The 27,496-nt window shown below is 43.6% G+C and overlaps 2 protein-coding genes across 6 annotated transcripts in view; both read right to left on the reverse strand.

Moving 5' to 3' along the window:
• The window catches only part of si:dkey-71h2.2 (low density lipoprotein receptor adapter protein 1), a 31,693-nt gene extending 23,318 nt beyond the window's left edge, over positions 1 to 8,375 (reverse strand). For all 4 annotated transcript variants that reach the window (XM_062467836.1, XM_062467835.1, XM_062467837.1 and 1 more), the window contains exon 1: positions 8,132 to 8,375. In XM_062467836.1, the coding sequence (XP_062323820.1) occupies positions 8,132 to 8,216 (85 nt within the window). In that variant the 5' untranslated portion in view covers positions 8,217 to 8,375. The remainder of the gene's footprint in view (positions 1 to 8,131) is intronic.
• Positions 8,376 to 9,047: 672 nt separating this feature from the next.
• si:ch211-278j3.3 (E3 ubiquitin-protein ligase RNF19A) lies at positions 9,048 to 27,014 on the reverse strand. Of its 2 annotated transcripts, none has more exons than XM_062468020.1 (10): positions 26,769 to 27,014; positions 21,292 to 21,925; positions 20,069 to 20,559; positions 18,159 to 18,364; positions 17,157 to 17,304; positions 14,921 to 15,083; positions 14,517 to 14,631; positions 11,993 to 12,124; positions 11,433 to 11,676; positions 9,048 to 11,051 (listed from the first exon to the last, which is right to left on the reverse strand). In XM_062468020.1, exons 2-10 carry the CDS (start codon positions 21,442 to 21,444, stop codon positions 10,751 to 10,753), a joined length of 1,953 nt encoding a protein of 650 aa, XP_062324004.1. In that variant the 5' UTR covers positions 21,445 to 21,925; positions 26,769 to 27,014; the 3' UTR covers positions 9,048 to 10,750. The 2 variants fall into 2 exon arrangements, with proteins under 2 accessions (XP_062324004.1, XP_062324003.1); XM_062468019.1 differs by having other exon boundaries at positions 11,433 to 11,697; positions 26,769 to 27,013.
• Between the last annotated feature and the right edge of the window lie 482 nt (positions 27,015 to 27,496).

Here is a 27,496-nt window from a genome sequence, read left to right on the forward strand (position 1 = left end):
CATAAAGGGCCATTACATTAAGTCTGTGTGCGTAGGTTTATATTGTGTGTACGTGTGTGTGTGTTGTTTGTGTGCATGTGTGTGTGCGTCAAATTCAAGTACCAGAAGAACCTTTAAATCAGCGCCTTTGTTCATTCAAGGTCTGTGCTGAATAAGGACGTTAGCTGTGTCAGCTTGTCCTTTCAAAATTCTCTCTATTTGGGCTGTGAGACTGAGATAAAGGAATCAAGATGAAATTGAGCAAAGTCCTGTCTATGCTATTAAGCAAAAGAACAATAATGAAGCCCCAATTAACAATACAAACTGTAGAAAAACATATACAATTTACAAAGACAGCTATTCACATCTAGTACACAGGCCAAGCACAAACTGCTTCAATATCTTTCTACAGTGATCGCTTGCAGCTCGCTAATAAAATGTATATTTAACATGGAGATTTCTTGAGAAACAAATGTCCTATGATAGTGCATACCATGAATAATAAAATAATTCAGCATGCACCATGTGTCCATTCACTGTTCATTTAACTGGTATTAAATCTCCATTGCATGAGCTGATGGCTAACACAGGTTTAGTGAACCAGAGTCTATACATCTTTGTACTGGATATTCATGCACTCCATTCATCTGCATGGATTGTAACCATTTCTCCTTGAATACCGTGTGTCATTTCTCCTTTGCCTCAGTTTATTTAATGAGTGCAACCCCCAGGTCTTCTGACAAATGCATGTTTATTTAATTTTTGCATCTAACATGCTCTGTGGGGGCCCAGTCCCCCTGGATATAAAAGGCAAAAAGTACTGCAGACAATGCAGTAGATACTGAGAGATATGCTATACCAACAGAGCACAATGCTGGCAAGTCTCGCTTAGACAATATTTTTAGCTAAACTATTCAGAGCCGGGCATGCTGGGGAAGCTACCCTGGAGGTGATCATACAGAAGGCTAATCTTTCTGGCATTAGAACACTGTTTACTGCAGCAAATCTAACCAAGGCCCATTTTTTCTATATTTATTTCCGCTGATATGGATCTTCCCCCCAGAATTTTATGTCACTTTCATCTCAATACTTGCATATAAATGGAGCTTTGATCGTCTATTAATCTATTCACGTCATTGGAAACTAAAGATTGAATGGCTCAATAAAGAAAACTTTTAAAATCCAGTCAATAACTAAATAAATCAAAGGATGTGATATTCAAAGATCCAAGAAAAAAAGCTACAGAAACATGTGCTTAGAACAAAATGGCCATCCCAGAGTAGCGACGATAAAGAAATAAAAACACCTCTCAGACAGGCATTGAAGAGGCAAGCCTCCCTCCAAGTACTGCTGCCAATCTTGTTCAAAAAAAGAGCTCCTCTGCTCCCCATTAATAGGTGGAGACTTAGGGGGAGGGCTTCCCAAGGGGAATCCCTGTTAATGGTATGTGGTTCTGCAGAGCTCTCCATCAGACTGATGGATGCCAGTCTGACACAGCTGTATGCCTCGCCTTGAAACACTCAGGTTTCAAGAGCTTTTATGGAAATGAAGGGGTTACTGCTGAGTGTATGGGAGCAGCTACTGTGTTTAGGAAGTTTGGTAAGGTTAAAGGCTCATAAAGGGGAGTATAGATGGGCTGAAGGCCAAAATGTACAGGATCTCAAAACGTTTTGGGTGAACTAGCCCTTAAAGGTGCATTTTTAACCCTTGTGTTATCTTCGGGTCATTCTGACCCATCAGTCATTGTGACCCACCGTCGTATTGCGAGAACTTTACCGCATACAAAACAAAGTGAAGCATTTTCTTTTAAGCGTCGGGCTGTCTCAGACCCCCCACATTGCGAAGGTTAAAAGAATTTTTTTTTTATTTGTTTTTGTATTGGGTAAAAACAACGATGGTTCGTTACGAACCTTTGGGTCATGTGACCCGAAGGCAGCACACGGGTTAAATGGGTGAGGTGAGGCGTTGTTTTCCTTGCAAAATATGCATTTCGATTTATGTTCCTATTGTATTGCATTTTTATTGAAAAGTATGTCTAAGTACAGAAGATTTTCTTTCAAAACAAGGGTGAAACCGAAGATGCACACATCCAACATCAAATGTATAGTCTGTCAGAGTTTAGGAGGGCTATGATTAACTGAGATGCAATAAGACATTCTTGTTATGTTCTTCAGTCTAGGTCCTTCCTAGCCTTCCACTCATCCATACATGCAGCTGGTACTGCTAGTATGGTGCAGTTTTGTCTGTACCCGGTCATATTTCACATGGTGGTGTTCTGTGGGCGAGGTGTTCTCGTCGTTCGGCTCAGAAGGGGACATGACGTATCAGGATCTCAGGTGATCTGTCATGGGGAAGGAACAGAACGCTGCTCCCATTTGCGGACTCCTGGTGGATGAGAATGGAAGACTAACACATGCACACATCCACAATGCACACCGACCAACACACATGCTGTCCAAACTGACACAAACACACATGCTGTCCAAACTGACACAAACCCCCCCCCCCACACACACACACACACACACACACACACACACACAAACACGCACAGCACACACAAACCAAAACACTCCAAAAGACTGTGTACACATACAGAATAACAATGGGAACATCTTCAAAGCGTGTTGCACTAAAGTGACAGCATATCACATTTCACAGACAGCTGCCAAGGATATCAAAAAGAGAGGGCTATGATGTCAGCACATCAACTCTCCCCCAAGGACGCAGGAGTGTGTGTGTGCATGTGTGAGTGTGGGTGAAGGGCATGAACACATTTAAAAAGAGAGAAAACGAGAGAGAGGCCCTCTTGTGTAAGTGTTTCTCAGTTTCCTCCTGTTGCATAATTCACTTCACCTCAAGCCAGGGAACCCATTTGTTTCATGTAGAGGTGCACTTTACAGGCAGATTTCAACAGTCAGACTGAGTGTACATGAGACCAGGATAGATAGAGAATCATAGAGACACACAAAAAAGAGTGGTTCGGGAAGAGGGAACAGATCTTGAGAGGTAAGAGTGAGAGAGCGATGGAAGTAGGAAGTGAAAGACGGAAAATAGAATTGGAAGAGCAAAGACAGATGACAGAGAAGAGGGTGAGAAGAAGAAAAGAGCGTGAGGAGAGTGAGACAATAGTTTGTACTGGTGGTGTGGGAACAAGCAGGATTCATGTCACAACAGGGAGTAACATTATTTATGACACCCATCTACTGTAAGCACAAAGATCCCAAATCATCTTTATACAGTTTGTTGCAATGATCAAAGATCAATTATGTGTAAATTGATTTGGGTAAATGTACTCAAGGAATGTACTCCCATAATGTTTAAAGGCAAGCGCTGCTGTATTGGTTAACATATAAAGGTCGGTCTGAAATTGCACTCATCTCTTTTTCTCTCCTCCTAGACAACACTATGCATTGCCTTTACAAATCTGTCAAGGGCTTCGAAACTAAAATCAATAGTCTGTAAAAATCTGTATAGAGCTGTTGCAAAGAATAGAATATGATGTGCTGCAGTTTTAATAAATGTACAGTTGGGCTTGAAAATCAATATTTGTGAAGCGCAACCAAGCAGAAAACTAATTTACCACAAAAAAAAAAGCAGGCAAGTGCCCTTATGAGAAAAAAAATATATATATATATAAATCCATATAACAGCAAAGAATTCTTGTTAATTACAAAGCTGAGAGGTTTCCATCAACAATACTGGCACAGATAAAGGTCTGGGACGCCCTGTTAGATCACCAGGTAGACTGCGTTCCAAACAGGCTAAGACCTTACTGCAGGGGCCCGGATTCCAGTCTGGGCCTTTCCTGCATGTAATCCCTCCTCTCTCTCCCTGTTTTCTCGTCTTTCTCTGACTGTCACTCTCAAAAAAAAGAAAGCTGAAAATGGCCAAACAATATCTTAAAAAAGGGGGCTGAAAGGTTCTACAATGTGAGTTCCATAGCTAACATTCCACGGGCAGGAAGGACAACACACACCAATCTCTTCTACAGTGACATCGTCATCATAGTCATCTTGTTCCAGACACTACCATGGCCCCATGTGATACAGTCATGCACATCTGACACCTCCTTTATCACACTCTCTCCATCATCATCACACTACATTGTTCTTCCTTTCACCCCAACTACGTCTCTGGTCTCGGCTCCTCGCTGCCATTTCCCTGACTCATGACTTCCTGTGTCTTAATGAGACTCGGGGAGAGATAATTGCCCCTTGAGGGGCGGAGCATGCAGTTCCGTTTGCTTCACTCAGTCAAGTTAGTGTCGAGTTTCATAAGACCGCTGGCGTGTCACTCACCCAGGTTTCTCTTCTTCCTGATCTAGCGATTGCTGAATTGGACTATTATAGATCACTCTTCTGTACAGATTTGCTGCATCTTGACATTACAGGGAGCGAAATAGGTTCAGTGAAGCTCTGCTTAAGGGGATGATGTACAGAATGAGTCACAACTGAAAATTCAATGTTGTTTTACTGTATGATTCAGCTGTGGTACAGTGGATTATTTTTTACAACAACAACACAATAATAAATGTGACCACAGGGACTAAAAAGCTGTTCTGCTGCCCAGCAGCCATATACTGTACAGCACACTGACATGCATTGCCTCCCTCCCACCCCCCCAGAGATATGCTGGGGACCAAAGCTCAAGCATGTAGCAAGCAGTCCTGTACCCAGCAGCAGTCAGGTTTGACCTTTTGGGACATCTAAAGGTCGCCACTGTTTCCTATGACAGGATCCAAGAGGACAACTAGCAGAGCACTCCAGGCACGTGCTGTGTCCTCCTCAGCGCTGCCAGAGACTGTGACCTCGACGGATGATGGCCAACAGGAAGCGCCAAAGAAATGCTGCGCTTGTAGTTTTGGTTTTGGACGAAAAAGGGTTGGACAAGAGGAACTGGGGTTTTTTCTGTCAGTTAAGCTGGTTTGGCTAGGGCAACCTCCAATCACCCACCATGGGAGCACTGTGCTAAAGTCCAACTACAAAATAACAACCTTTGTTTAGTTTTGTGATTGACACATTTGGTTCAATAGCACTTTCCTCTGATAGTAGGCTACCCTGTCGGGTTTGAAAGAGCATTGTTGGCAATAATGTCAAATAAATTAAGATCCATCAGAGGATTGAGGAAAAAACATTAAATGACTAAGACTGTGTTTTGACTTGATATTTGTCTTGTATGACACAGCGACCAGACAGCAGAGTATAATTAAGAGGTTACCGGGCCAATGGCCAAGCACGTTTTGAATTATTCAACAATGCACTTAGCCTAAAATCTGCAGTCATTACTGCGGTTGAATGAGGTGATCAGTCACTTGTTTTATAGTCGCCTGATGTTTTGCTAGAGATCAGCTGGAGACTGGCCACATTTCTTCTCACAGTCAAAACATCCTCAATAGCCTTGTAAATATTTCAAATTATGGACATAAGATGTAGACATAAAAGTTGTCCAATTTCTACATCAACGATAATATTTGTGAGGGTTAAGCGAATCATTCTACATCGAATAACACATCGATTATTAATATTTGGCACAGGGTGCTAAACTCAGTTTGCTTCCCAGCTGCCAGGGTTGACACATTGCCACCACGCTTGGCAAAGAAAGGTCATCCTTTATCCAGATTGACAGCTAAGTAGCTTCTGGACACGAGCTGTCACTCTCACTGCTACTGCTGTGGTCACATTTCTTCTTGCAGCCCGATTCCTGTGGTGACGTTTCATTTCAACAGCTAGCCACTGCTTCTCTCTTCTGGAAGTTGCACATGACTGGGAAATAATTGTCATTGTGTCTTTTAATCTGATTCTTATTCTGATAACAGAAGCTCACACTAACGTCAAACTGACTCATGCGTCAGGATGTTTTTTTTGGTGATAGGATGACGACATCATCTGTTAGAAGGCATGATAATGAGACAAGCTGCTGCCACGAGAACCTTCGTTGATATTGTTCATTGGAAAACATTTTCATTGATAATGACATGGAGGATAAAATGTATGATTACGATGATAAAGATAGAAGTTGATTTTTGATTATGACAATGAAGACTGTCATTGTCAGGCCATTTTGTTGTTCTTAATCCAGACTCATTCCTCCCCCTTTCATCTGTAAAGCAATACATCTGCACCCCTGAAATCACAGGCCCACATTGTTCCTCAGTAAAGTTTGGCAATCCGTGTGTACATGTCTGGACACTGGACCTAGGATCCTCTTTCCTCAAAGCCAATACAAGTTAACAACTTGTATGTTAAAAATGAGAGTTTGACTTGTTACGTGTTGGGGGGTCCTCAAAGTGGACAGGGATGAAAACAAATATTTTACCAACCACCAAGCAACCCATCCCCCTCCAAATTCAAATGACTTTCTCTCGTGCTCCCCCTCTTCATCATATCTGAACCAGCACACAACTATATCAGCCAATGTCTTCTGTCATCAAAATAAAACCCAACTTCCTCCTTGGCAGAAGCTTGTTTGACAGCCTGTGTTCAAATTCATGAGAGTCCTTGATGAGATGACACCCGGACAACTGGGGAGTTGCTGCAATAATAATAATCCACTGAGACCATATCTAAATCCCTCAGGCTCGCACTTGAGTTTAATAATTAATTTACCTCATTTTGGAGAATGACTCAAGCTGCTGCGCACATCTGAATGGCGGCTGTTAAATGAGTCAGTCTGTAACATCTACTGAGATGCTGTGTGTGCTGTCTGCAGGCAGTATTCAGAAATACTGAGTGACGATGTAGGAAATGTAGCTTTTACATTTACATTTAGTCATTTAGCAGACGCTCTTATCCAGAGCGACTTACAGTAAGTACAGGGACATTCCCCCGAGGCAAGTAGGGTGAAGTGCCTTGCCCAAGGACACAACGTAATTTTGCATGGCCGGGAATCGAACTGGCAACCTTCAGATCACTAGCCCGATTCCCTAACCGCTCAGCCACCTGACTCCCTTTTATCTTGTTTCTATACTGTACGTATACTTATGCTCTAATTGCAGGTGGCCTCCCATGCCTCAACTCTAGAAAGTATCTTCATAAAAACTGTGTTTAAAGGGAAACTGAACATAACAAAAACGTCCTCCGTGGGTCTTTTCACCCTGTGTTAGTCTGTGTGGATTTCAAGAGCTCTTAAAAAGTGTGAAGGTTGTCACACAGAAGTATGAGGTTAAAGTGTTGTTGCCTGGAGACTAAGTCGTCAACCAAACACTCCACACATCAGAGTGACAGCCAGAGCTGCCTATGAGCTCAAGCACAGTCGCAACTTAGTACTTAGTACTGCTAGTTTATGTACCCTTATTATAGATAGTCCACATATTTAAATTTTAGGTCCCTATATGTTTATTGTATGCACCTTCCTGCCAAAGCAAATTCCTTGTCTGTGCAAACTTTCATGGCGAATAAATCCCATTCTGATTCTGATTCTGAACTCGCTCTTCTCCTGTCTGTTGTAATGTGACACAGGGCTGTTTCTCTGACCTCTATAGTAAACCAGCAAACTGGAATAAACTGTCCAGTAGCAGCAAAGTTGACATACAAAGGACCAATAGGGAATGGCGAGAGAAAGGAGGACAAGTGTTCTGTATTTGGTTGTGATTGTGGAGGATGGGCATTATTCTTTTATCTTTCTTGCTGCATTAATGCACATGGTAGGTATGTTCTAAAATAGAAACATGTAAGGAATACAGCATGGTCATCATCACTATGCTATTCTACTCCTTGGCACTATACGTTTATGAAACCTGATTCAACTTCACATATTTCACTTTAGCACTGCAGAAACAGCAAACTTCTCTCAATTTTGTGCAAGTCCAGGTATTGCTTCCTAATGGAAGCTAAAGTACCGAGCGTGAGGTAGAGTAATAACAGGATTGGCGTTAGGACCCAGGAAATGTGTCATATTGCCGTTTATGAGCGGAAATAAAAGACATTGAAATAGAAGAATTTGCAAGATTTCGTCTATGAGGATTGATGATTAAAAAATATATTCTAATTAAGTGTAGTCAATTTATCTTCAATATAGCCTGTAAGGTGCATGATGCCTATTGTCATGCTCTTATGTGACAGGTTTTCATGTTTCTTCTACATTGTTGTGTCTTTAAAACAGTGAGTGTAATATAAACAATTACCAACAGAATAATAAAGAAAACACTTACTTTCGTGCTTTGAAGTTCCCCATGTGTGCCGCGGAACTCCGGGACTCTTGATAATTGCTCTCCCTGCAGATTTCAAAGCATCCATGCTACGGTGTAGCTTCCGTCCAGTACCGTTGGCAAGCAGGTGAAAACGGTACCTCCGGTTTGCTCCGTTGGCTACGCTCAAGGAGTGATGTGCGGAAGGAGTTCGTTGTCCGTATCCCTCCCTTCTTTAATGATCGTAGCGCAGTCCCTTTAGCCCATCCCGTTGCGAAACTGATAACCGGGAAGTGTTTTTTTGAAGTGAAAGGTGTGTTCCGCTCCCTGCAGCCACGCCCATGGTCTTCAGTGTTCTTTGTTGTATTTTACTAAGAAATAGCTCATTACAGAACCGTTAAAACTGATTGTCTACTGGCTTTTGTTTTTAACATGTTCAATTTTCAAAGCATACGCACCATATGAATACAAAAAAAAGTGTCAATGCATTGTGCGTCCAGTCACCTTTAAGAAAATAGTTGTGGTCCAATCAAGAACTTCAAGTGCAGGCTAATAATATTAGATTTTCAATAATCTGAACATATTGAGCTTCCATGAGCTCCAAATAATTCATCTAACTTCTAATTCATACTTCAAGAAGTTTTTTATAATATACTTTATATAATATCATATTGTTGGAATTCAAATTAAAATGTTGAATGTTTATGTCTGTGTAAATACAGCAAATTTTTGTTATGTGATTATGTTCTGAGGGCTGTGTAAGTTACAGGGCAATTGAAGTGATCAATTAGTTGTGTTGTGGTGCCCTCTATAGGTTTATGCTGGGAATTACATTATGTCTCAACATCTAAAAGTACTTAATTTCCACCTAAATAAAAGCGTATAAGACAAATAAAATTAGTCATAATATCATTCATACTGTAAAATTCAATTTTATTAATAATGCCATCAAGGCATGTTTGTCATGTCTGATAGAACAGGTGAAAATCCAGATGGACCTTGTAGGAGGAAAGTGTCATCACTGCTGAAGAAACAAAAACAAGTACACAAACACAAGGTCATGTTTCGTCCTTCATGGTGAAACCTTTATTCATTCAGTCTTTGTTTCCTTCCCACGGTCTATGTAAAGACCCATTGTTACCCACAGGTTCATCTCTCCAAGGTAATTCACACTCAGGAACCTAACAGTACATTTTTGTCATATTCATCTAGAAGGGTTACTATAGCCTGAGTTGGCATGCTGTTCGATGGAACTTTGGTGATCCGTGGTTGATTGAGAGGGCCTTCCTCCTGTGTTTTTCTGCTGGTTTCAACACATAGGCAAGGCTGCTGTCAGCAGCAGTACGGAGCGGTCGAGGCTGGTGTCTCTGCGATGTGTTGTGGTGGGAATCCCAGATTCACAGCGAGGAGCGGAGGCATGCAGCAGCTCATTTTTCGAGATGTTCGGAGCCCTAAATTGAAAATCGCTGTGCTACTAATGCTTGTCAGTGATATGCTACATTTATGCAAATCTGAGAGAGAAAGAGAGAGAGTGCCACCCCACCATAATAGTTGGCCTCTGTAAAACGACCACGAATCACTGAGAGACCGCCTTATTCCTGCCAGTGGAAGACATAGGATCTCAAACCAGGAGATATTGTCATCTGAGGGTCATCTCACAATATGCTCACTGTATCATTTTATGGTCCTTCTGTGGTCTATAGTGTGTGGTCACTGTCATATAGTGACACTTATCATATGCTGACACCATCACCAGATAGCAGTTCCTCGAATGTCATTGACCAAATATACTCAAACAAGCATTTGGATCAAGGGCCCACTCCCAGCGGTCCAACTCCCAGACGCTTACTTCTGACAAACAATACATTCTTCAGCAAATTCCACCTTGTCCACAATTCTTCCCTTTCAAAAAAGGCTGGACAGCTAAGCATGCATTTTTTCATGTGAGACTTGCATAATCAGACCCACACTCCTGAGAACACCAGAGCCAACATCAAGAGGAAGATGTGTGTGGCATACGCTCGCCTCGCACTGGCTCACAGCATCTCCTTAGCTTGGGGAAGCGCCTGATAATCTCACAGGCAGCGGTAGGTAGCGCTGCATGTCATGTCTTTTGGCTACCCCTACAAAACAAATCATGCTTTTGAGTCTCTTTTAACTGTTTTAGTTTGCTTTGACAAGCGGGTTAATTAGTACAAATCACTAGAAGTACAACGGTTCACCCAGAGGACAGGCTTGATAATTAAATAGAGTAGTGTTAGGAAGGGACACACCAGGGCAGATGTAAAACTATGCTAACACCCACCACATTGGTCAGCTAGCATGCTATTAGTCATTTCGGTTTGTTATTCATGACTATCTTGTGGATTGTTGGTGAGATCTCATGTATCACTCTTTGCCCACCATTCATGTTTTACTCCCCTTCAGTCTTTACACTCCCCCTTACACACACACACACATGCACGAAAATGTGTCTTTTCACGCAGTCACTCAGCCACACTATTTCTATCACCATCCATCCCTCTCTCTCCCTCTCTCTTTCTCTCCATCCCAAGTGCCTTTCCATTAGAGGGCATGGCTGAAAGGCAGCTGGTGGGCGGAGCCTTTAGTGGAAGCAGGGCATGGCCTAATGTAGGCAGGACTTCAGACCCTGTCCATCTCAAAGACTGGCATGCTGTCTCTGTCTCCTTCCTCTCTCCCCTCCTCTTTTCCTTCCTCTCTCCCCTCTCCTCCGTCTCCTCCTCCTTCCTCTCTCCCCTCTCTACCTCCTCCCCGCTCCGGTTCTGAGGCACATAGGTAGTCCTGGGACTGATACTGGGACGGGGAGTGAGCCAGCGACTCCACCGACAGGCTGCGGCTGGACAAGACACTACTCAGGCTAGGCTGGCGGGCTCCACGGGGATGGGCCTCGATCTCCACACGCACCTCGATGTTGGCGCCCTCCCTGTGCATATGAAGTAGACATGACACCAATATAGTGTATACTGAAATGTTTCAATCAAGGTATTGTTGAGTTGGTAGAGAGCTCTTTGAAATAAGCCCAAACCAGGCCTGCTTCTCTCTGGTATATAACGCGCAAGACTGAGCAACAGTTTGACTTGTGTAGGCACTGTATTTTTTTAATGGGCACCCAAGGTTGTTCATTCCTGTGAGCTTTTTAAAGAATAATTACAGTGAGCTTTAGACTGACTACTATAGAGGGAAACTACCATAAAAACAATTTTAGCCATAAGTACTACATTCAGACTTATAGTATGTTTTACTTAACACAAAAAATGGAAAAGGAAATGTCCTCAAAACAAGAAAGCAGAGGAGAGACACTTACCGCAAGGCAAAAGTCTGTGTGTCATTGGGCGAGCCGTCAGTCACCATCACCTCACAGTCTGAATGGCTGTCCTGGTGGGTGTATCCATGGCGTTTCACCTCGTCCAATCCCACACTGTTGTCTTGCTCTGGAGAGGTGGAGCTAGTACTAGGTAGCATGCCTACTTCCTGTACACTGACTCTGACTTCCTGTACGCTGGTGTCACTGAGCGCAGGGTTGGTCTGACCCGTCCAGTGGTCACTGACTACGTGAGAAAATAGAAGATCTTCAAAAGAAGTTGGAACTTCATCAGAACAGGCCATACTGGAAACATCATCACAACTGTCTTGATTTCAATCTCAAGCATTTATACTGTACAGCGTTTTTATTTTCTCCTTATAAAACCTACATGACAGTTAAAGAGCAATGGAGATGTTTGTACCCAGATGCTCATTAATTCATAAATTTCACTATTGCCAACTGGCCATTAGGAGACAATTAGCAAAGCTAGACTGTAGCACTGTCACATGGTCAAGCCTCCAATGTCAGAACCTCTAATTGGGAAAGCGAAGGCTACTCACAGCTGGCAAAGTCCTCCAGCTGTATCTTGTGAGAGTCAGGGGGCTCGGTCTGAGGCCGGCACCAGCCGTTCCTACAGAGCGACATGGGGACCACGCCGTAGACATACGTCAGCATGAGAGGCACCCCCACACCTGAAACACAAGCAGAAGAGAAACAGGTGATCACCACCAACTCAGCGCACACAACTGTAACTCTATTCATTCATGAGAAATGTTAGGTCTTCCCTCAATCATCCTCCAGCTCAATCACGCCCTCTACCTGCAGTTCCTTTTCAAACACACACACAACCCGCCTGTCGTGAACACAACTCTACTCTTAGATCACAGTCACCTGAGTACTGAGTCACCTATTTGCACCCTCTATTTAGTACTCCCATTTGCCCTTGGTGCTTTGTGAGGTATTGTTTTTTGTAGAATTCATTACCAAGCCATTTATATTTCCTCCCTTGTTCTGTCTTTAGATTTCCATGTATGACCCCTGGACCGGTTTTTCTGCCTACTGTTTGAGCCTCATCCTTTTCTGCTCTTTGTATTTGACCAGCCCTTTTGACCTGCCCAGGACAGTTTTTGCCCTGGATTCATCTACTTCAGTCGTCTGGTACCTTTGCCCTGCCATCCTGCCTCACCGTGTACCGAACTCTGCATAGCATTGTTTTTGCCTTCTGCCTGCTCTGCATGTGCCTATAATAAAAGTGTGCTCTGCGCTTGTATCATCTACCCCGCTTCTTCTCCGCTGAGTATTCGTTACAAGAAAGAAGAAGCTTGTGATATGAAGGCAGCGCAGATCACTGCTGTCCACCAGAAGAGGAGTGGCATGTTCCTCGTAGACAACCATAAAGTTCACGTGCTAACAACACTAGTTTGACACAGCTAACATTATTGTTAAAACCCAATTCACATAAAATGTATGATCTTTCATGATAAAAGAGAAGCTAACGACATAAATCTATTGCAAATCAACTCAGTTCAAAATCTCCAGGATCAGAGTTTATCAAACACTTAAACAACTACTGAACCCAGATATTATTACTGCAAACGAGTCCCTATCAACCATGATTATGCTTTGCTGAATGAGTCAGGAATTTGGGAGAGACGGTGTGGACAGGATCAGAGACAAAGGGCCAGCAATAACGCATTAGCACTGGAGCTGGGAAACTCTGACACCACTGACCGGCTGCAGAGAATGAGAGAGAGAGAGAGAGAGAGAGAGAGAGAGAGAGAGAGAGAGAGAGAGAGAGAGAGAGAGAGAGAGAGAGAGAGAGAGAGAGAGAGAGAGCAAGAAAGATGAAGGGAGAAAGAGATAGAGAGAGAAATGTGATGGAGGATTGTGAGAGAGGGATGGAGATGCAGAGAGAGAGAGAAGAGGAATGATGGCTCAGACTCAGAATGCAAAAAGACACACGGGAGCTGGAGAGAGGGCCAAGTGAGAAATTGAGAGAGGGATGTAGGAGGAGATGGAAAAAGGGAGGCAGGACAGGACAGTGCCGCCACTGTGCCTAGCGTGGGCCCATCAGTGCATGGCGTGGAGATGGTGGTGACAGTGCCGGGGTGGCTGGAGGCCAGGATATTTCCTCCTGGGTAGAGGGGCCTTCTGATGGAGACCGACATGTCTGAGGATAGGTGACACATCATGAATCTGTGTGCATAGGGCTATTGCCGTCTGTGAGGACAAAAGGAAGTGTGTGTGTGTGCATTTGGGGGGAGTGTTGTGTATGTGAGAAATGGATATGTATACAGTAGTGTAATAAATGGACCATCTGTGGATGTGAGTGTGTGTGTGTGTGTGTGTGTGTGTGTGTGTGTGAGAGAGAGAGAGAGAGAAACAGAGAGAGAGAGAGAGAGAGAGAGAGAGAGAGAGAGAGAGAGAGAGAGAGAGAGAGAAAGAGAGAGAGAGAGAGAGAGAGAGAAAGAGAGAGATAGAAAGAGAGAGAAAGAAAGAGAGATATGTGTATAGTAAATGACTGTAATAAATGGAGCATGTGTGTGTACACAATGTGTTTGTATGTCTGTGAACACACTTTGTGTGTGTGTGTTTTTGCATGCGTGTGTTTGTGTGTGTCAGCTCCCAGATGGAGAGCCCTGAGCGCCAGCGGGGGCTTGGTTGAGAGAGAACACTGAGATCCTGGGGCCTCTCTCTGGACAGGAGACAAGCTCTGACTCAGCACTCTGGCCGGGGCTCCCTCACCTCACTGAGATCTGCTCAACGTTTAGCATGTCTTGAGGCCAATGTTGTGTTGTTTTTGTCTAAAATGTTTAGCCCTTTTGCTGTCCAACACGTCTCTGAGGACGTGTGGCATGTGACATGGTCAGATGGCCAACACTGATGAACTCGTAACAAATTGAGACTTTCACAACATTTGGCGTGACAAAATTATTGTCATATTAGTAGTCTTAAGAATCTGTTATTTCAGTACTTGGTCATTGTACGACTCATATGACAAGAATAATGAGACAAGAATAATAAAATGTGGCGTAAAATGCTAATTGCATCGCTTTAGCTTTTACTCTTTTTTTTCTTCCTTACCCACAGTGACAGCTGCAATGACAGGTGACACGAACACCGACATCATCACCCCACTCGCCACTGTCAAGTAGTGCTTGCTTCCTGAGATGCTGTTTTTCTTACAGCGGCCGTGGACCTGAAAGGAGAGACAAGATGGAATAGATCCCTCTTCCATTTCATGGGAATGCTGTAACTAGCATATGGAGGACAAAGTCATATTTTCAAAAAAATGCCTTTCCCTTTGTAAACAGGATGATAAGGGTTTCTTGCTACATATCAAACTATAATCTGGCATTGTAGCTAATGTTATTGTTTGAACCAAAAAAAAACATTTTAACAAGGGGGAAAGGGTTTAGGCAACTAGCAGATTTGAGGCCCTTCTTTCTGTCATTAATATTGTCATTGTGAAAATGAAAGAAATGTACCTTACGACCCATGTAGATGGGAATGCCCACGATGATGACGGGTATGGCGATGCCAGCAATGAGGGAGATGATGACTGGCGCCCCCAGCAACATTCCCACTTGCCACAGAACCTTCCGTGTCTGAGACCAGGGCTTCTTCCCCCAGAAGGTACAGCCCGAGGGACTGGCAGAGAGCACAAGGGGGGAAGTCTTTAGAAAACACATCTTCATAAGTGCTTTATATGATGCAGAGAAAAACACTCACAAAAGGAACACAGACAGAAATACAAGGGGAAAACTTTAGAGGACAGATTAATGCATTTATGTTGAATCAAATGAAAAGGTAAACACACAAGATAGAAATAGTACGTGGTTTGAAAAACGCAGAAATTCATGTCAGGCCTAAGTGTCCTGCAAAAAAATAACTAAAAAAAGAACTATGGTATTTTATATATAGTCATAAAAATGTCCACTAAATGACAGCAGCACATACACACACACACACACACACACACACATGTACACACCCCTGGATTGTCTGTGATGGCGTTAGCTGGAGGACAGTGGGGCTGTGACCTGCCTATGTAACAGAGGATTGACAACCCCACCCAGTCCAAATGGCAGCCTGACCACTGGCAGGCTGGCAATAATGCTCTACTCCATTATTGTACAGACAGATGAATAAAAAAGAGTAGACGAGTAAGGAAAAAGGACAAAACATGTAGGGAAAGATATTGGTTCCTGTCCAACTTGCCACATCACATCTAACCATCTCTGCATGATATCATACATACTTTTCATCTCTTTTTCTTTGCACTGTTCGACCTGATTGAATTATGTCCTCTGTAGGCACTGTACTTTCAATTTGGCAGGTGGACATTGCTTTGGATCAATGATCCAGGATCAGATTAAGGGCTCAATATGACAACCCCAGCTGTTATAAAAACGATATTCATCTAACAAAGGATATCAAATAACAATATTATACTATAATATCATAAAATATATTTTACAATATTATGATTTTGTTATGTCGATCTAAATCCAAAAAAACACTGCAACATGAACAGTGTGTTTGTTTTCATGCAAATGTTCTACATACACAGTATTACTTTGAATTGCCATAGCAAATGTCACATTCTGCTGGGGGATGCGTTAGACAGGAGAGTGATAGGGGCACATAACACGGTTCTAGACTGTTGGAGCAACAGAACCTGACTGATGGGTTTTGCTGTGAAATGCTAAAAGTTTGTCCTTCATTCCTAGAGAGAAGCTGTCTGTAGGACAGACAAGGGTACAACCTGCATGGAGAAGAGGGTGGGGAGGAGAGGAGAGAAGGAGAGAAGGAGAGAGGAGAGGAGAGGGGAGGAGAGGAGAGAGGGGAGGACAGGGTAGAAAAGGGTGGGGAGGAGAGGAGAGAGGAAAGCAAAGAGTACAAATAGAGAGAGGAGAGCAGAGGCGTGTACGACATCTACACTTGTAAGTCACATGCATGTGTAAACCTAAACAAATCACACACACAGCCAGTGTGTTCGATTTGTGCACTACCCCCCCACACACATCACTCATACACAAACACTTTCCACATGGCACTGAGCCAGCACAACACGGCTCTCCTGTATATCGAGCTAATCCAGTCCTAGCCAATCTCCTACACTTGGGTAGCACAGCACCCTGGAACATGGATGTAGATAGAGCTGATTAATTGATGAAAAGTCAGCACTGGCTCCCGTCCAAGAATGGAAAAATCTATGTCGCCCCAAACTCAACATGCAGTAAAAGTAGTGCAGAAAAAACATACACGCACAGACATCCACGGCTGACTACCTCTTCTGTCGTATTTCTACAAGACCAGCAGTCTTGCAAAGCCAAACAAGCCCCCGTGTTCGATGCCAAGTTAGTTCAGAGCCTGAAACATGTGCCAGTCCATGTGGCATGAGAGTGCTACAGTTGCGCAACTCCAGAGGACAGATTGTCTGGACACTGCAGTGAAACTGGCAGGACAGGGCCTGGTCTGAGGCAGTTTTGTTTTTGTGTCCAAAGCACACAAAGTATACTCCCTGGGAAAGTGATAACCTAGGGCTTACAGATGATAATTACCATGTGGGCTATAAGAGTGTGTTTTCTGAGGTGACTTAGATATTAGTCTAAATGCCCATGTACTGCTCTGTTTTTAAGCATATAATACAAAATGCTGTGTGTGTGATTGTGTGATTGTGTGATTGTGTGTTTGTGTGCATGGTTGCTGTTTATCTACCTGAGGTAGTGCACGTCGGTGATCTCCTGCATACAGAGCCAGCAGAACTGACAGGCACACACGGTGCAGTTCATGCGGTTGCAGCTGCCGTCATTGGTCTTCATGATGTAGGCGTTGCAGCGAGGGCACGCCTTAATCTCCTCCCCATCTGCAGCAAGAAACACAGAATCAGGAAAGCACCAATCAAATCCACCAAATCATATTCACAGCAGGATATCACCAATCAAATCCACCTATCTAATCCACCAATCAGATTCACAGCAGGACATCACCAATCAAATCCAACCAAATTGTATTTTTCAGCTATATATCAGCATGCTGCACATGAGCCCCATGCAGACGAAGGAGTCGTAGAACACATATCACATTCATGTTCATCAAGGACAACCAATGTTGAGATGTTGTGTGCCTTTCTGAAAGGCAATGACACAAAGGTCTTCATAGATTCCCGGCTACCAACCTGGATTGCAACCTTAACCCTGAGAAAAGGACAGCTCTCTGAGAGACAATCCCAGGAGGGTGAGGAAAGCAGCTGGAATCCCACAGTACGTCCTTACGGCTCATTACCAAAGAGGCACTGGAAGCATCATTCCAACCTCTAGTGTCATATCTCGTCATCTCTGTTCATGTCTGTCTGCTTTATGTCAGGTATCCCTGTATTACCCCTGTATTACCCCTGTATTGGGGAGTCTGTTGGCTGAGCGGTGAGGGAATCGGGCTAGTAATCCGAAGGTTGCCAGTTCGATTCCCGGTCATGCCAACTGACGTTGTGTCCTTGGGCAAGGCACTTCACCCTACTTGCCTCGGGGGAATGTCCCTGTACTTACTGTAAGTCGCTCTGGATAAGAGCGTCTGCTAAATGACTAAATGTAAATGTATTACCCCTGTATTACCCCTGTATTACAGTATATACAGAAACTATAGTATACTATGTCGATCTGCATTATATGAAGTATCTGTGAATTATAATATATAAATGCCAAGTATTATTTTTGCTGGTACCTGCCCCTGGCTCCTCGTTGAACACGTAGAGCGTGGAGCCATCGTGGCCACCGGAGGTGTGGCGGGAACGTTGGCGTCGGGCCTGGTCACAGGTCTGGTCGGGGTGCCACAGCTGCCGGCAGTGGTAGCAGAACTCCGTGTCGCAGCCCTCGCGGCCGCAGCTCAGCTTGGGGCACTCGGCACAGCCGTAGGCTATCACTGCATAGCTGTGGAGAGAAGGTACCATACATGACAACCAGCACCAAGTCACATCAGAGGTGCGAAAGCATCAAAACGTCCCTGTGGCAAAAATGCGGTGATATCTTTATCGTCTGGGGAGAGGGGTGGGGGGCGGGGGGGTGGTCGAAATCTTGATGTGTTCATCTTTGACGTGCATTTGATTTTCCTCACAGTTGGCTGACAAGGGACGGCTCAATTGGGTTCCCTGACAATCAAATGCAATCAAGTATTGTTTTTAGCAGTACATGACACTGGTCTGCTACATATACAGATCACCATGTGATATGGTGTCACTCCACATCGCACATCATTCCACAAAAAAAAGAGCTTCACACATATTATCAAACGGAAATAGATTGACACACGTATTGCCATTAAAAATGCAGTTTTGATTCTCACAATCTGTAACGGTTCACAAAATCACGAACATAGAAGTGCATGTAAGCAATTAATACAGTATTTTCTCTTTTTTCTTTAGTGTTGTCTGCCTCAACACAGTTGTTTCTTTGCCAATTCAAAATATTGTAATTGCCAAGGATAACCTGTGTTGCACTGTTCACATGATAAATACAAAACTTTGCCCTGACACACACACCCACCATTAGTTGACATATGGTAATCTCTTGCTAAGCTCATGCCACTAAGAACTTCTGGAATGTGTGTGTCGTCATGGAACACGACACATCTAACAGGCTCACAGCAGCACACTGCCAGGATTTACACCTAACATCCTACTCTCATACATCATACCTCCTGTGTCACTGAGGGGGGGGGGGGGGGGGCTGAGAGAGAAACCAGCCTTTTCAGCCACAAGGGATGAAAACTAGACTTCGTGCAACCATCTACAGCACAGACAGGAGGCCTATTGTCTGTAATTCAAGTTGTAAATTTGCCGCAATGCCAGATGAATTGGAGTATTGATCTAAGCCCCAGCCCTACAGCCTATTCAGAATGTAGCAGACCAGACATTGAGAACTGGGACAGACAGGCCAGATAGAGATGGCTGACAAAGACAGTCAACCACCCCACTACAGCACACACATAAACACACACACACAAACACGCTCTCTCCATCGTGACTTCCCATCAGCGGCCCTATCCTGTTTCCCTCCCTTGGACACCCAACGCTGGGCGCCATGGCGATGCATGGCTAATATGTGCTCCATCATGCTAGTGTGTCTCCAGCAACAACAAAACAGCGGAATGAGGGTTCTTTTCCTCAGTGTCGCTTGAGAACAAAGAGATGCTGCACTGTCACAAGACAATGGGCTTTAATGTTTCAATTTTTTTGTTCTGTCTCCCTTGGGACCCCTTAACCCATGAATAGGATAAGGGGTACATGAGTTGTCATTGTCAGCGGATATTTTGATATATCTGACAGATGACAGCAAAATGACTTGCTGTAATTGGCTTAATTCATAGACTGACTCAGTATGTAATTGGGGTGAATCAATTAATACTCTGTTAGAACTAAGGAAGATTAGTGTTGTGGTGGCCTGGATGCAGGGGCCTTGTGGGGGCCATCATGGACAAAGGTAAGTAGACCATTTTTGTGAAATAATAATGAAATATGAATTGGCCTCCATGACTTGTAAACCAATTATCAGACAGGATGATTGATGCTACAGACATCAGTATGTAGATAAGATACACAACAGTCAGGAAACAAGTTAGAAAAGGTGAAACCTCACCTGCAGTCTGGTGCCGGGCACCAGCGCGTGTCGGGGTCCCCCGCCAGAAAGCGTCTCAGCTGATACTCCTCGAAGCGCTCCAGCAGTGCTCCATCGTCCAGGATGGCGCGAACATCCAGTGGTGCCATGGCCTCGGGGCACTGTGGGCATGCTATGCCAACCCGGCTCTCTGAGATCTCGATTCGAAGGTACTGGCGCAGGCAGTCTGAGCATGCCCGGTGCGGACAGGAAGTGAGACGTGGGAAACGGCAGCGCGGTTGGCTGAGCAGGCACAGAGGACACTCCTCTAGGTGTTCGTCCAATAGCTGGTCCTGGCTGGAAGAGGAGAGGGACAGGACACCAGTGGAATCACTGCTGACTCCGCCCCCAGATTCCGCGGTGGCTCCGCCTTCACCTCTTGTCATCGCCCATCCCTCTCCTCCCCCTCCTCCAGCTCTTTCTGTTCCAGAAACTCCAATGTCTCCGCTCTCTTCTGTTGTGATGTTCTGGTCCTGTCAATGAGACATAGTATAGCAGTATTGTCATCTGCAATCAGAAAACTAAATCTAAACATGTAAAAACGACCATATCTGAAAACTTCACCCACTAATTTCAGAGCTGTATGTTTACCTCCCACTGTTTCTGAGTCGCTCAAACAATGCGAGATTCGTGGGTAAAGTCAGCAACTCATATCAGTTATAATTAAAATAGTTATTATTATTTGTGTGTGAGTGTGCATGCGTGAGTGTGTGTGCGGGCATGCAGACGTGTGTGTGCGTTTGCACACGCATGTCTGAGTTTGTTCATACTGATGTCGTTTATACTTCTCTGTTTCTGGGCAACAGAATAAGCAATAATTGCTAATTAAACAGAAACACTAATGGATGAAAGCTGGGTGGGAGGGGGGAAGGGGGGATACGCTTCCATATATAAGTGGACCAAGATCAACAGTTACTCCACCAAAAGAAATCTATTTGTTAAAATCTACTGCAGCAGAAAAACTATGATAACTACACAGACAAACACTCCTACTGTTGCCTAGGTTTAAGATAGATCAAACAAGACATACATCATTTTACAGAAAGACTGTGCTAACTTCATGACCATCAACATCATCTTGTGGTTCAAATCTGTCAACTGACTGATAGCCCTACACTCATGCACATGGTACATACTACACATTATACACCTTTATTCTTGCATACACTCAAAAAATCACACAGCATGTTGGGTAAAGTGTTCACCTGTCCTGCATGCTCGCTCGGGGTCAGGGTAATGGCCACCTCATCCTTGGTCTGGGCACCAGTATGCCGATCGAGCCTGGGGTCAGATTTGGGCTTGCGGCTGAAGAAGCTTAGAAAGCTCAGGGCCTGAGTCTGCTGCTTGGGCCTCTTCATGTTCTGGATCTAGAGCTGAAGATGGAGCTGCAGTGCACTGGCCAACCAGCATGAGCAGGACCCAAAGTGACTGGTGTACCTGTAGTGTGTATAATAGGCGTGTGTGAGTGTGTGTGTGTGTATGTGGTGGGTGGGTGGGGGGTATGTGTGTTGCAGAGCCCTCTCACGGCTCCGATTCTGGGAGCATGGGAGCTGCTATGGTGAAGGACAGAGGGACAAGGAGAGAGAAAGACAGAGAGAGAGGGAAATGTCCAGGGATGAGGTCATCTCTGACGGAGGAGCACATCGCTAATCTGGATCCCGTATGAAGACCTCAGGAAGCTTCTCTTCTTCCTCTCCTTTCTTCTTCTTCTTCCTCCTTCTTCTCCCCCACCACCCGATATTCCTCCTTTCCCTCGTGTTTCAGTTATCCCCAGACAGAGAGAACAGCCTTCATCTCCTCTGGCCTCCTCTCATTGATGCTGACTATGCTTTCCACACCCTGGGAAAAGGAGATTTGAAAATTACAAACCCACAAGAGGGATGAGTGCAAGGCCGGGACCATGTCTGAACAGGTAGACTGAGTATGGGCTGCTCTGAAAGGGGAAGCAGAATCAAGTTTGAATATTTCTTAAATACAGAACTGTATGTTACAAGCTGTCCCGGAGATGTCTTTATTATGGGATGGCCCAGTAGGTTCCGACCACAACTATTGACAAGGACGTCCCCTGTAGGTCACCTGACACCAGATTATTTTATGGAACCACTATTTAAATCAAGTCAAATGAATTATTTTTAAACTGAGCCAGAGCAGAGGAAGAGGTTAAGCACGCCACGGTCACATCGCTGTGCATCCCCCTACCCCAGACATGAGAGAACAAGGTCAGAGGACAGAGTGAGTGATCATGGAGTAAACAGTTGCTTATTTGCTTACTTCCATCCAACACTTTTGACTAATTCCAACTCAAACATGTCAACTTCATGTGTTTCCTTAGGTAATTACGCCTCAAAGCACGCTGACATTTTGCAGCTGTGGATACCCATTCATATTAAAGGTTTTAGTTGTTGGAGACTCATAATGAGACTGTGCTGGCACCATGCCAAACTCATTTAACACACTCCCTTTAGATAAACCAGTCACTGGCAGATAAAGTCCAACATTATACTGTATTGTATATACATAACATACTACTGCATAACTTGTATGAAATGTTTCATTTCAGCACACCTTAAAGTACTTAGTAGTAGACCTTGTGGGCTGACATGGCAGTGAGCTTTGATAAACAAAACAAAATTGTAATAAAAAACATTGAAATAATAGAGGAATGTGACTGATCCCTGTCCCTTATGACTGATTCCGATCACCCTAACCTGTTTCTCCACACATATCTTTATTGTCATGACACAATCTGTTTCGAAACAACTGTAATGGTAAAGCACCTCTGTATCCTGTTCCAGAATTCCACAGAGGAACTTATATCATTAGCAGGAAGCTTAGGAAATACTCTGGTGGATTGGTTATTTATAAAGAATCTCTCACATAGCAAGATCAAACACACACACACAGAAACACACAGCCATGCAAGAAGGGACTAGCATGTACCATACACACCTACACACCAACGCACACACTGCACACTTTGCAGATAGTCTTCTTAATTATAGGGCTGTTCTCGAGTGAGGACCAATTGCCGCACACCAAAGCACAGATAGCTGACTAAGGAGACAATTGGCTGCTTAATGATTCAGCTAACTTGGGAGCCTCAAAGAAGCACATGTCCCTCATGACATGTTAACATTTCAAATGATCTTTTCACCCCATTTGACATTTTGGTTGACTGGAGAAACCACTCAACACATTACATCACACTTAGAAACCCTGTTATACATGTTCTACATTAATTACAGCAGATACAGTTATCACATGCATGAACACGTAACGCTAGTATAAAAGGCTCAATACTAACACAGTTTGATTTGAAGCATCTTGGTAGACAAAAGTATTATGCGTGTCAAAAGTGTGCCTGCAGATTTAGACTACAATTTGTAGGCTTTCTTATGGGATGCCATTTCCTAAGGACCAATCCATATTCTGACTGTACGCATGCTTGATTTCAACATCCTAACAACAGTTTTTTTTTGCCCACAGATCTGTTGCTGTTGACCCTGTTCTTGTGGCCATGTGGTTACCCTGTTAGCATGCTATCTCTGTCCAGCATCCACAAACCCTCAGTGCATTGTTAGGAAGCTGTTATCTCAGATCAGATCATCCAGCCATCACTGCAGCAAACACACACACACACACACACACACACACACAGACACACACAGACACACACTCACTAACATACACAGACTCACTCTCATACAGACACACACACACTTACACACACTCCATTCATCTGGAACGATTTCAATACTTGAGTTCACTGTTAATCTCTGAGTTTGAATTTGTGTGAACAGGAATTGTGAAAATGGGAAGCAGGATGAAAAATAGGAGGAGAGGAGGAAGAGAAGGGGCAGAGGGGAGGATGAGGAGGAGTAGAGGAAGAGGATGAAAAGAGGGGAGAAAGAGGGGGTGGAAAAGGAGGAGGTGGAGGAGGGGAGATCCTGTTATTCTTGGGTTAATGTCCTCTTCCTCAAAGAGCTCCAGGGAAAAAACAGAAGTGAAACATGAACACAGATTCCGAGGGGGAGAGCACTTCTTCCGTTTACCGCCTAATGGTCTTCTGTTCTTTGTGTGTGTGTGTGTGTGTGTGTGTGTGTGTGTGTGTGTGTGTGTGTGTGTGTGTGTGTGTGTGTGTGTGTGTGTGTGTGTCTGTCTGTCTGTGTGTGCAAGAATCCTTACTTAAACATTTGACCTCCTGACATATTTTTTCCTTTGGAAAAATGTCTAATTAAAATAAACAATTGCACAAGTAGACCTGAGAAGAGATTATCAACTGTACATTTCTCAAGATGCCTCTTTCTCAAGGGATTACAGAGTGTTAAATTGCAGCATGTAACTTTCATTCTTTAGTCAGAAGTTTTTTGTATTTTATTTTACAGTCTGACTTAATGTGGACATACTGACCCAAATAGTTTGTTGATTTCCTAAGATCAGTCTCTGATCCATGTACTATTCATTGAAAGCAAGAGAGTATCTGGGCTTTATGAAAGTAACTAGGAAAACGGCACCATTGCTTTGCATAAGGAAGATATAATGAACACCCTCCAACCTACTGCCCGTTTCTATAATAAACATGACAAATAAATTATATTAATTCAGTTTTACACTTAAAGCCTAATGCATGTATTTAATATTAGCACTGTTTCTGCTTAAAATGTAAAACATCCAGATTTTACAGAGCTTAGCTGTTGGTGAACACAAGCTTGCTTTGTCCCACAATAACAGCCATTGTTGGGCAGGTATTCTGCTTCCCAGGTTCAGCCAAAGGGGAAGCTCCCAGACTGGGGGCAGCAATTAGGCAACCATACAGAGTACGGGAAAAATCTATGTAGACCTGTGTCCTGTGGGACTTCTGCTGAGAGGAAGCCTCTTCAATAAAGGCCAAAGATCAAACAAGTACATCTTAATGAGTTTGGAGATAAATGTTAAATCAATACTCATCTGTTAATTCAAGGAAATTATAAACAAATCCACCCTTCTTTTTCCCACAGTAAAAAGTACTTTGCTTTATCTGACTCACATTACTGCTATACAGAATATACTGATTTGCCATGGATCGGGTAGACTGAGCCTTTGCTCAGATGTGTCAAGATTTCTCCAATAGAGAGATATACAACCTTTGTCTTGGTACCAATATTGGTGGGTCAGCAATAGCCACAAGCATTACGTAATCTGATTTTGGCCACTGTCCTGTTTTCAGTTACCTTGACTTGCACCTGTAGTAACTCATACTGTCACTCTCTTCAATCCCTGCTGTAATACCCATCACTAATGCTACAATGCTACTTCACATTGTGCTATGTGAGTGAGTGAGTGAGTGAGTGAGTGAGTGAGTGAGTGAGTGAGTGAGGGTGTGTGTGTTTGTGTGTGTGTAGGGAGGTGCCGTTTGTGAACGGAAGCCAGCATCAACCCGCCCTAATTGCAGGGGCTCATTGTAGGACTCATTAAACCTTCTTGGATTACACACCCATCCACGTAATGTACACACTTACCCCCCCCCCCCCCCACACACACACAAATACAGTCATACTTATCTCAATGTATTAGCTAATGACAATTAGTTCCTTAAAAACCATACTGTTGCAGGGAATGCAGGGAATAGCACAGAAAGACCTAAACAGCAGTGAAAAGAAATTTAATTGATTAGATGTCACGCCCACACAACGAACACATCACGTCTCTAATGTGTATAGATATACAGTAGAATGGTTGAAAATACACTGACCATACGATCCCGTGAAATCCAAATGACAGATGGTGCTATTACACAAGCGCAACTGCCGAAAAGCTTTTCTTCCTTTTTTGAAATGTCACGACAAAGCATTAGATACGGTCATGACAGTTACAAACATGTTTGGCTTTTTTCCGCATTAACGTTGACATCATGCAGAGTAAACAAGGGTGCAATATGGCAAGGACATTCTACAGACGTGAAGCGGAAGGAAGCTTGAGGAAAAAGTAGGCAAAGAGAGATGAGACACTTGTTGTTGCTGTAAAGCTGTTGCTATGCAATCTGCGGACAGAAGGTCCGTTTTCAACAGCCCATAACATCGGAACCGGCCTGGAAGAGCGGGTCAGGATGATGAGTCTGTACTTTATTAAACAGCTCTTCACTGGACAATATTTCAGCAATGCGGGTTTTGGAGGCATGTATGAGTGGACCTAAAGCTCGCGACCCACACACCTCCTGCCCCCGCCGCGGCATCCTTGACCACCAAGCACGAGCTTTACAAATGCCCATTCGAAATGTAGCTATCTTGACCAATTGCGAAGACAGACAGACCTAATCTAGCCTGTGTCCAATCATCATCTAACACGGTTTGTGAAGAAAAAAAATACATTTAAGAGAGGGGTGAAAACTTACTGTGACAACCTCTGAAGCTCGGCGAAAGCGAAGCGGTGGGCTATATTGCACCATTTACTCGTATATTAAAAATAAAACACCTTCAGGCTATTACACAGTCTTCACGTCTATTACAAGGTATTTTCAATTATTTATAAGAGGGTCGGACCAGGACATGAGCCTTACAGGGAGTGGCAAGGTTATTCGAGCCCATCTATGTTTAAAACACTTAATTCTAATATTTGCCAAAGTGCACGGGGTTTTCTGTTTGCGCTATGAGAATGAATGACATAAACATCATATTATTCACATTACGTAAACGGCATTGCCTACCTTGCCTCTGTTATGTGCGTTTGTGGCTTTGCAGTCCAGTCGACTGACTCCTCCCCTTTGGAACCAACACAATCAAAAATCCTTCCACTGTTAAAACATGTCTGGCCATCTATGCTATAGCTAGCATTAATTTTGCAAGATCTCACTGTCCGAGAAACGAGGCGCATGACGCTGACGAGGAGATCCCCACTGAAGAGCGTCAACGCTGCTGTGATGGAGAGTGGGCTGAAACGGCCTGCGGGAGGAACGCTGCAGTGAGAGGAGCCAATAGGATGACGCAGAAATAAAAGGATCTCCTATTCATGAAATATCCAACCTCTAAATTTGGTTGAGTCAGGTTCATTCGTATGGCTGGGAGGAAGGGATCTTCCCCTGAACCATTTAATTTCATAAATAATACATTATAAACACGAGTGTGTATAATAAACAGACAATTAAAGCCCATGACCTGTTCAGAATGTTTTATTCACAAGTTGCCTGGTACCTTGGAAATAATAGAGCATCTAATAATGGAATATAGGCTAGTTTACGCACAGTTTATGAACAGTTTTTGCGAAATCGTCAAGGTCGAATATATTATGGTAGGTTAAGTTTTATTAGTGTAAATAAAAAGCAGTACTTTATTCTTATTAACGTTTTTTGTAAATAAACTTTACACGAAACTGAGCTTTATGATTGATCTTTATAAGGACTACAAGTACCATCATATAGTTGACCGGAAATGGATT

Source organism: Osmerus eperlanus, chromosome 8 (genome assembly GCF_963692335.1).
Source record: "Osmerus eperlanus chromosome 8, fOsmEpe2.1, whole genome shotgun sequence".
Classification (NCBI taxonomy): Eukaryota; Metazoa; Chordata; class Actinopteri; order Osmeriformes; family Osmeridae; genus Osmerus; species Osmerus eperlanus.

Excerpts from the sequence above, each read along its gene's own strand:
- si:ch211-278j3.3 (XM_062468019.1), bottom strand. The coding sequence starts at position 21,444 with ATGAAGAGGCCCAAGCAGCAGACTCAGGCCCTGAGCTTTCTAAGCTTC. Across the intron at positions 14,632-14,920 it reads CCATCTACATGGGTCGTAAG|GTCCACGGCCGCTGTAAGAA; the intron begins GTACATTTCTTT and ends CTCTCCTTTCAG. Across the intron at positions 12,125-14,516 it reads CATTGCAGCTGTCACTGTGG|GTGTGGGGGTGCCTCTCATG; the intron begins GTAAGGAAGAAA and ends CTTGTGTTTCAG.